General features: G+C 38.8%; 1 protein-coding gene across 1 annotated transcript in view; it reads right to left on the bottom strand.

Annotated features, from left to right (window-relative positions):
- Window positions 1-2,097, bottom strand: part of PTPN22 (protein tyrosine phosphatase non-receptor type 22) — a 55,297-nt gene extending 53,200 nt beyond the window's left edge. The window contains exon 1 of the mRNA XM_017524262.2: window positions 1,875-2,097. Within this exon, the coding sequence (XP_017379751.1) occupies window positions 1,875-1,961 (87 nt within the window). The 5' untranslated portion in view covers window positions 1,962-2,097. The remainder of the gene's footprint in view (window positions 1-1,874) is intronic.
- Between the last annotated feature and the right edge of the window lie 8,026 nt (window positions 2,098-10,123).

Below are 10,123 nucleotides of genomic sequence, written 5' to 3'. Positions count from 1 at the left end.
AGGCGTGAGCCACCGCACCTGGCCAGTCTACATTATTTTTAAAAACACAACCAAAATAAAACAGAGGCTGGCACTACTCCTCAGCTCACTTTTTACATAAATGCCTTGGGTTACTTTGGCTTAGGAATTATAGTCCAGGGGCAGACACATGTATATATATGTGCTAGAACTTCCTATTTACCTCCTTACCTACTTAGTAGAGAAGGAGTTTCGTTATGTTGCCCAGGCTGGTCTCTAACTCTTAGACTCAAGCCATCTGCTCACCTCAGCCTCCCAAAGTGCTGGAATTACAGGTGCAAACCACCTCACCTGGCCAATAGGGGCTGAGACTGGTTGGCCAGTGGCAGTGAGAGCGTATTTTTCCAAGTACCACAATATTATCCACGTTAAGCTAATATAGGAGTTCCTAGCATAATATCTAATCACTCAATAACATCTAATTACTCAAGACTTCCAGAGTTTTCACATCTACTATCTGGTACCCTAATGTTAGCTCCAGGAGGCAAAGGTTTTTGTTCTTTTTGTTCACTGCTGTTATTTTTAGTCCTTAGAACTGGGTACATACTAAGTGCTCAATAAATAGTACTCAATAAATGACTACATTTAGTGATTGTTTTTAATATTTAATCATCACAATGATCCTGTGAGGATAGGCAGGACATGAATTATTATCCCCATTTTATAAGTTAGAAAACGGATTAAAGAACATGTTAAATACTTGATAATTTGCTTGGTGAAAAAAATCATGATTTAATTTTGGGTTTGTACTTCAATTCCCCCTCTTCCCTCCATTTTTTTCACAACTGAAGAACTAAGGTTTAAAATTCTTATATCTCAGAAACACCACCTGGAAGTATTCTAAAGTACATGGTAGATACTTAGACACCTGTGTTATCTGATACGCCAGCTAGTAGGGTGAATGAGGCCTACGCAGCTGCCATTACATCAATAATCACATTCCCTCAAAGGAGATTCATTGTTCTTCTAGGTAATCTAATTCACCTAACCTGAAGCTACTTTGTACTCATGTTTCTCTCCATGACCTACACTTGTCTCTACTCCCCATCCTGGCCATTCTACATCTCCAAGCAAAAGAAGTTAAGAAAGCCCTGTTATTGAAAAAACACATGTTCTAATATCTTTTTCATACACAAAAGAAAAGAAAAAAGCCAGACACAGTGGTTCATGCCTATAATCCTAGCACTCTGGGAGGTGAGATGGAGAATAGCTTGAAGCCAGGAGTTAGAGACAGGCCTGGGCAACAAAGCAAAAGGCTCGTCGCTACAAAAAAAAAAAAAAAAAAAAAAAAAATTCATTAGCCAGGCGTGGTGGTACACACCTGTGGCGCCAGCTACTCAGGAGGCTGAGGCAGGAGACTCACTTGAGCCCAGGAGTTCAAGGCGATAGTAAGCTATGGTTGCACTGCTGCACTCCAGCCTGAGAGTCAGACCTTATCTCTTAAAAAAAAATTAGTAATATGAAACATAAACCACAATTCAGATACCTGGGGAAATATGGATGTTCAATTAATGTTAGTGTTTTTACATCTGGAGTTGTATATGTCTTCTGTAGGATTCCTAACCAAACTCCAAATAACTAGCAAACAGAATATCAAAACCAGTAATTTTGAAAGAATACTTAAAATACATGCAAACTACTCAGAGAAGTCAAACTTTAGGTTGCCTTTTTCTCTGTCTTCCCCTCCAAGGTCTGATATTTACTTTATCCCAAGAGCAATTTGGTCCAAGAAAATTGGACCACCTCACGGTGAACATGAGTTGAAGGAAAAAACCAAAAGGAACAGAAAATTGGAACACCGTAGTCAGTTAAATAGTGTATGTAACTACCCTGAGAGGGTCACACACAGGACTCACCATAAATTCATTTGCAAAGTCCTCTTTGTTAATTTTCTTGTTTTGGGCCTCATCCAGGAACTTCTGCAGAATTTCTCTTTGGTCCATGCTGCAGAGCAAGAGAAACAGTCTATGTGTAGGTTGAGGTTGGGCATATCAAATGCGTGTCATGGCCGAGACACCTCCAAAAAGCCACTGCTGCTGCCTGAGCAGAGCATGCTGAAGGCTGTGGTTTACTGACTTCATCACAAGCCCTAGAGGAAATTAGTACGTAACCAGCTTCTGTGGTCACAGAACACAGCCATCATCTCACTCCAGGGCCCTAGCGCCTTCCTTCTCAGCAAAGGAACCTGGTTACAATTCAAATTTTTAACAAACAAGAAGCTGATTGGAACATAAAGTGTGGTCGACTTGACTCTGAGATTGTTCCATTCCATTACCCATATGCAAAACTCACCTTCTTGTCTCCCAGAGAAAGAGCAGAATTACAGGTCTCCTGCATGAGTTCTACCTCTCCCCATTTTCCTAGTGAGCACAAGGGCCCAGTTGACACCTTCTATTTCCTTCTGTCCCACTGTCCCATATGAACTCTGCAAAGTTTAGTTGGGCCCAGAAAAGAAGACAGACAGACACTATTTAGAGTTACATGTCTTCTACCCGGAGTGTTCACAGAAAGGTTTCTTGTCAGTGTGATCAATGAGAAACTTCTGTTCATCACAGAAGGTGCATTCAGAACTTTAAAGTCCGCTATATTGACCTCAAACTCTCTTTTATTTTTATTTATTTATTTATTTATTTTTTGAGACGGAGTTTCGCTCTTGTTACCCAGGCTGGAGTGCAATGGCGCAATCTCGGCTCACCGCAACCTCCACCTCCTGGGTTCAGGCAATTCTCCTGTCTCAGCTTCCTGAGTAGCTGGGATTACAGGCAGGAGCCAACATGCCCAGCTAATTTTTTGTATTTTTAGTAGAGACGGGGTTTCACCATGTTGACCAGGATGGTCTCGATCTCTTGACCTCGTGATCCACCCGCCTCGGCCTCCCAAAGTGCTGGGATTACAGGCTTGAGCCACCGCGCCCGGCAACTCTTTTTTAAATGAAGCAAAGTCAGATGCTTCTGACAGTTTGTGTCTCTCCCAGGACTGTGGAAGTGCTAACCTCCATTAAGGAAAGTGTTGATTTTAGCACCTCTTCAACCCTTCCAGTAGCCTTTAAAGCTTTACTTGGATTCTGGATATAAAGACTGAGATTATTGGTCTATAAAGGATCCAGAGCAAGTAGCCCCCACAAGGAGCACCTGACCAGGCAGTTAGCACAATATCCTGCATCTGCAATGTGGGTAAATTGTGAAGAAACAAAAAGAAAGTAAAATCAACCACCTTGCTAACAACATTGTAACTCTCAGGGCAGAAAGCCTGAAGAACTGTTTCTAAAGAACACATTTCTACTCTGCAACCAATGTCTTAGGAAAGAAATTTGTTTCAGGAAGCCATGCTGTGCATGTGGCATTTTGGCCCTGAAAGGCAGGCTCTTCTAGAAAAACCTTCCACATCTCACCTTGCATAACCTCTCAATGGATACATGTCTACCCAAGTGCCTAATTCAGTGTGAGAACATCCCAAAATCAGTGTATCATCTTTATTGAAGGCAGGAGTTCAACAAATGTTAACAAATCAGTCTTGATCCTGAAGAAAACTGGGAAATGTGTTGTTCAGACTTCCTCTATTTAAGATATTAGCAATCCTTTCTGTTTTGCAAAATTATTCAAACTTCCTTCAGGAAATAATGATTCTGAACACTGTTTATTCTGAACATTAAAGATACTGCATGCTCTTACTAAATGCTGCAAAAAGAAAGATCATTGAGATATCTTGGTTGTAGGCAAATTAGAGACAATATTTCAAATAAAGGAACTCAATCCCAGTACACGTAAATTAAAATAAGTCCTAATTTTTCAGCAATATTTTTGGGTATAGTATATTTCTCAAATTATCCCCATCTAGAATTAAGAGAGAATTTCTTTTTGCTCTAAGTAATGTGGTGTTTACTTTGGCTATTTTAAAACATAAAATATGGGAAAGCTTTAATTTATAAAAATACAAAATTTCAAGTTTATAATAACTAAAACTATGTAAAAGTATGTACATAGTTAAAGACTAAAAGATGCAAAAAAGAATCAGTTATGTAAATGTGATAGGATAAAGTTCGCTTTTTAAAATTATTATACCATTTAAAAAACTAGAAATAAACATTAAAAAACCCATTAAGTTGTTCAACAAATTTATTGAGTACTCACTATATTCTAAGCATTATATAAGGAGATGGGCGTACAACAGTGAGAAAGCCAGACTATGGTAAAAAAAAATCCTCAGCCAGTTAATAAAACACCTGAAAACTAAAGATATAGATGTAATTACTAATAAAAATTAAAACATTCCTTAGGTACCTTTGGGAAAGAAAATACAAACAAAAACATTCCAAACTAATTTGCTTAATTGCACAGTAGCAAAGCTAATCCTAAAAGGAAGATGATTTTACATATTTGGACATATAAGATAATATAATTTTATAATTTCTCTGTACCCTTAGAATGTCCTCAATTACAACAAAATGAGAACTTTATTAATTTTTATTAATTAATTAGGCAAACCTACTAATAAAATTTAAATCTATTTTTCTCAAGTGTATATTTCAAAACAATCTCTTACTTTCTTGTTTCTTCTTAAGGAGGGAGAAGATAGAAATAAATAGGAGATAAGAAAAAAAAAATTTGCTCAGATGCCTCCATAGTCCTTTTCCTCAGAATCTAAGGATCTGTAAATAATGTCTTGGCAGAACTTCACACTTTTTAAAAAAGCAAGCAGCAATTCTTAAGATTCTATTATACTGTAAACCCAAAAGGTATAGAGACACTGTGAAATAACCAAACCTCCAAAACCCACTTAGCTACAAGGCCATTTCCTGAGCAGACCACTCAAGCAAGCAAAAAACAAACTACAGAAGAAAACAGAAAGCTTCATTTTTTTGTTGTTGTTTTGGAGTTTTTTGGTTTGGTTATTTTGTTTTGTTTTGTTTTGAGACAGGGTCTTGCTATGTTATCCAACTTAGTCTGGAGCTCCTGGGCTCCAGTGATCCTCCCACTTCAGCCTTCCAAGTAGTTGGAACTATTATTTTTTAAAAAATATAAGCCACTGCTTAATTTATCATACTTCCTTCTACAGATACTGAAGGGCAATAAGAGCATAATGCTTTTTGATGAAGATTATGTTGACTCATTTGTATCTTGTGGGAAGATAAATGCTGGGGAGGGGAAACAAGACATGCAGTAAAGGTTGGCAAATACCTAAAAGAGTTTCAGAATTTATGACTAATCATTAAACCAGTCTGGCACAAAACCTAGGTGAACACAACAATTCCATGCAATAAAAGACTCACAAACATTTTGCCAGAACCATCAAGGGTAGGCTCTTGTGGGAAGTAAATTGTAGATGCCCACCCGAAGAGGAGTGACCAAGAGCCACATCTCACTGCTGCCTCCTGTGGCTGTAGTGTTTGGTCAGAAGGAAGAAGAACAGAGAAGAGTGCTGGTAGCCATGTCACCTGTTCCAACAAGATGGGGGGAGTATGTTAGTGTAAGGGGAAATATCAGTATCACGGAGGTCAGGAATTAGATTACAATAAACATTAATTCAGGAGAATTTCAGAGAAGACTATAAGGGCAAGATAAACTAGTCAATAGGAAAAACACTCAGGATTCTCACAACATCCTTCTCTCTTTCGGATGAGGAGGAGGCATGTTTTACCCTGGAGAAGATACTTACCCAACCTTAGCTTTAGTTTCACTACACTTGCCTTTCCCTACATCCCAGGGTCATTGATTTGATATGGGAGATACAAATATATATATATATATATATATATATATATATATATGTATGTATATACTGTCTGTGAAACATTCAGTCCTTTGCAAGCATTCCCTTGATCACCAAAGTCCATTGGAAATTTCTCCTCAATGTCTTTTAGATTCAACCTGTCTTTTCTATTCCCACTTAGCCCCATTCCCATATTCACATATGGATTCCTATAGCAATACACTTAGATTATCTTCCCATCTGTATGTCTTCCATTCTAGTATCTTCTGTTAACCAAGGCTGGATGAAAGTTCTTAAAGCTGCACTTTAATGCTGAAGTATCAGAATAGTTACTGATGGTCCGTGGGAACAAGTCTAGATTCCTTAGCTCGTCACCAAGCGCCCCTGCCCCATCAACTATCCTCACCCAACCTGTCCAACCACATCACCCACAGAACTTGTTCATTCTACTATCACTCCTTTTTCTACTTCTCACCTTTACCCCTAAGTCTCACCATGATGAAAATAAAGCCATAAAGCTCAATTACTTTTTTCCAAAAATCTTGCCCCAACTCTGTTTACCATGATCTTCTCCTAGTCTGAATCTCTTCAGTATAAATCTGTATATTCAGCTATAGAAGTTTTCTTCATTTATTCAATTTCCTTACCTCCTATAAATTTATTTAAGAGTTTATTCAGAAGATGCCCCGTGTAGTTTCAGATTCATCAAAGGCATGGCAGTGTCTTCTATGCGTTTGTATAACCCACCGTGCTTAACATGGTCTTGAGTATACCTAAAATAAATCTGTTGTGGTAAAGTAAGCTAGTGTGGTTAGACTTTGGTGAGGGATCTACTCTCACTTGGTTACTCATTATGTCAATTACTCCATGTCTTTTTCCTGGCACAGTCTGTGCATCTTGTCTCTAGCTAGGCACTTACATTATGTCAGGAGCAGATGGGCCTTCCTACATGGAGACACAGGAACCTGGCAAAGGGTGCTTTCCTGAATGCTGCTGCCCAAGCAGCAGGGCTATTGTTATGAAAGGAATGGTGTTAATACTGAGCTTCAGAGTCCATCTCTGAAGGACTGCAAATGGCCAGAAAGAAATGACCTCCTTTATCTCCAGAATAGACTTGTTTCTCCTTTTATAAATGAACACACACACACACACACACACACACAATAATAAAAAATAAAATAAATGAACACAGAGGAGGCTTATAAAATACCTCTAATGAAGCTTGTTTGATTTTCTCATGTTTTCACATCATCCACGGTAGGAAAATCTCCCTATCCAACTTCCAATCTGCTGCTGGTCACTGCAGCATTCTGTGACTTCACTAAGCCCTTCAGTTCACCTGCTGCAGACTTCATAGTCAACCTCCCACGTACTATACAGGGAAGCATACTCTGCCTTTGGTTTCAGAATCCTCAAGAGGCAAAAGTCAACTAATAACTTGCAATTGAAGCATTTCTTTCTTTCTTTCTTTCTTTTTTTGGAGACAGAGTTTTGCTGTTGTTACCCAGACTGGTGTAAAATGGTGCTATCTGGCTCACTGTGACCTCTGCCTCCTGAGTTCAAGCAATTCTCCTGCCTCAGCCTCCTGAGTAGCTGGGATGACAGGTGTGTGCCACAACACCCAGCTAATTTTTGTATTAGTAGAGATGGAGTTTCATCATGTTGGCCAAGCTGGTCTTGAACTCCTGACCTCAGGTGATCCACCCACCTCGGCCTCCCAAAAATGCTGGGATTACAGGCATGAACCACCATGCCAAACCCAAAGCATTTTTTTTTTTTAAATAAAGAGCATTAGGATTCTTCAAGCTTAGCATCCTGTTCATATATAATCAAACTTGAAGTCTCATCTGAGTCAACAATTTATTTATTCATTTAATGAATATTTTGAATATCGATATACATGTCAGAGAATGAAGAGGATGGGTGCTACAGAAGTATAGAACAAATTGTATCATTCAACGATCCTTTATTCTAGTGGGGAACATAACTATACAGATAACTACAAGTTAAGGCCATTTTTTTGGATAAGAAACATAAAAGTAGTGCAAACAAAAGTTCAAGGAGGCAAAGACCACTTCTTGTTCTTCAAGACCTTCATGGAAAAAGTGGCAATTCGGTTGGGTCTTGAAGATGTCTATAGGTAGAGCCTCAGAAAAAGCAATACGAAACACTGAGAATAGTAGGAAGAGGGGCAGCTTTAGTGAGCGGCTCAGTTTTACTAGAGCATTGGGATTGTAGAGGAGAATCATGATTGATTAAGGCTATATAGGACAGTTAGGGCCAGATCCTGGGGGAATTTGAATATCAGAATGAAAGTCAGGCTTTGTTTGATGAACAGTAGGGAGCTGCTGAAGGTTTTTTTTTTTAAACAACCTTATTGAGGTAGTACTGACGTACAATAAACTACACATCTCAATTAAGTATACAGTTTGATAAGTTGGTGTGAAATCATCACCCATGAAATCACCAAATCAAGATAATGAACATATCTAATTACCCTCAAAAGTTCCACTGAAGAATTTTAAGAGAATGGCATTCAAAGCAATGCTTCTGGAAAGTATTTCCTGATTAAAAATATAAATGCCCCCTTCTGATAAAATGTTTACGTCTTGTAATCTTCATTGGTATGGTATATAATTTAAAAATGAATTATGCCATATCTAAAAATGAATTAAAACAGTAGACAAACCACAGCTTTGATCAATCTGATGGCAGTATATAGGACAGACTGAAATGGGGCAGAAACAGAACAATCGAAAGCCCAACTAGAAGGCTTTATTAATAGTCTAGGCAGTTGCTAATAAATCTGGTAGAAGAATCAGGACAAAAAGGAAATGAGAAAGACTAGTTTGGGTGAGTTGGACTGGGGAGAGCGCAACAAGGTAAAAATGACTGAGGTTTTGAGCTAGTTATATGGCAAACCGGGAGAGTACAGTTAAGAAAGGTACACATAAATAAATAATAAGCATCTGTGGGTATGGATTCGAGAAGAAGGGAAGTAAATCATATTTAGGAATCACTCACATTGATGTGAAAGGTAAAGCCATTAAGAGTAGTTTGAATCTGCGAGAGAAAGGTTTAATGAAGAGAAAAAAAACAAGCTAGAACCTTATGAACTCTGCAACATAGAGTTCCAAATTGCTTAAAATATTCCAGGCGCTGGCCCTTTACAAAGTGTATTGTTTTATTTATCTCTCACAAATATCTTATTATGTTACCAAATCATCTCTATTTTACAAATGTAGAAACTAAGGTACAGAGGAATTAGGTCACTTGCCCAATGTCACATAATTAGTTTATGGTGAAACTAAATTGTTAAAATCAGACAATCTGAATCCATTTTTAATTCCTGGGTTGCGATGTCTTCTTCCTGCAGCTCAATCACTTAAGCTCCCCTAAGATAGTCTCCTAAAATACACAACAACGAGGCCAGAGCGGCTTAACCCATTTGCCTTCTATAATCCCCATGGGCAACGTATCTTCAAATCTCAAGATAATGCAGTATACTTGGAACTGTTTTATGAGCAACATAGGATAAAACCGGGAGTTGGAATTATTCAATTTAGATTGAACTTGCTGAAACTTAGTTCAAATGCATAGACAAAAGTTTATTTCATAAGCAGAATAGCAACAAAGTAAAAATTTTGATTTTGCCTAAGAAGTCAAATACCACAAAACTTATCAACTTGAGTTTATAGGAATATAAGGAACAAAGGAGTACAAGCATCTTAATTGGCTGCCAAAAATATAATTTCTACTAAAGAGAAACACGACATCTCATTGATGGATTACTAAGCTGTCGTGATTTAACTGGAAATAGAGGAAAAAGCATAACTGTATTTATTTATCTATTTTGAGACAGAGTTTCGCTTTTGTCACCCAAGCTGGAGTGCAATGACGGGCTCTCAGCTCACTGCAACCTCCGCCTCCCAGGTTCAAGTGATTCTTCTGCCTTAGCCTCCTCAGTAGCTGGGATTACAGGCATGTGCCACCATGCCTGGCTAATTTTTTGTATTTTAGTAGAGACAGGGTTTCACCACGTTGGCCAGACTGGTCTCGAACTCCAGACCTCAGGTGATTCACCCAGCTTGGCCACCCAAAGTGCTGGGATTACAGGCGTGAGCCACCGTGACCAGCCAAAGCATAACTTTAAAAAGTAAAAAAATTGGCTGGGCGCAGTGGCTCACGCCTGTAATCCCAACACTTTAGGAGGCTGAGGCAGGCAAATCACCTGAGGTCGGGAGTTCAAGACCAACCTGACCAACATGGAGAAACCCCGTCTCTATTTTTTTTTTGGGACGGAGTTTCGCTCTTGTTACCCAGGCTGGAGTGCAATGGCGCAATCTCGGCTCACCGCAACCTCCGCCTCCTGGGTTCAGGCAATTCTCCTGCCTCA

Source organism: Cebus imitator, unplaced genomic scaffold (genome assembly GCF_001604975.1).
Source record: "Cebus imitator isolate Cc_AM_T3 unplaced genomic scaffold, Cebus_imitator-1.0 Scaffold32, whole genome shotgun sequence".
NCBI lineage: Eukaryota > Metazoa > Chordata > Mammalia > Primates > Cebidae > Cebus > Cebus imitator.
The sequence above is the reverse complement of the archived record's forward strand: the minus strand, read 5'-3'. Positions and strand labels throughout refer to the sequence as shown.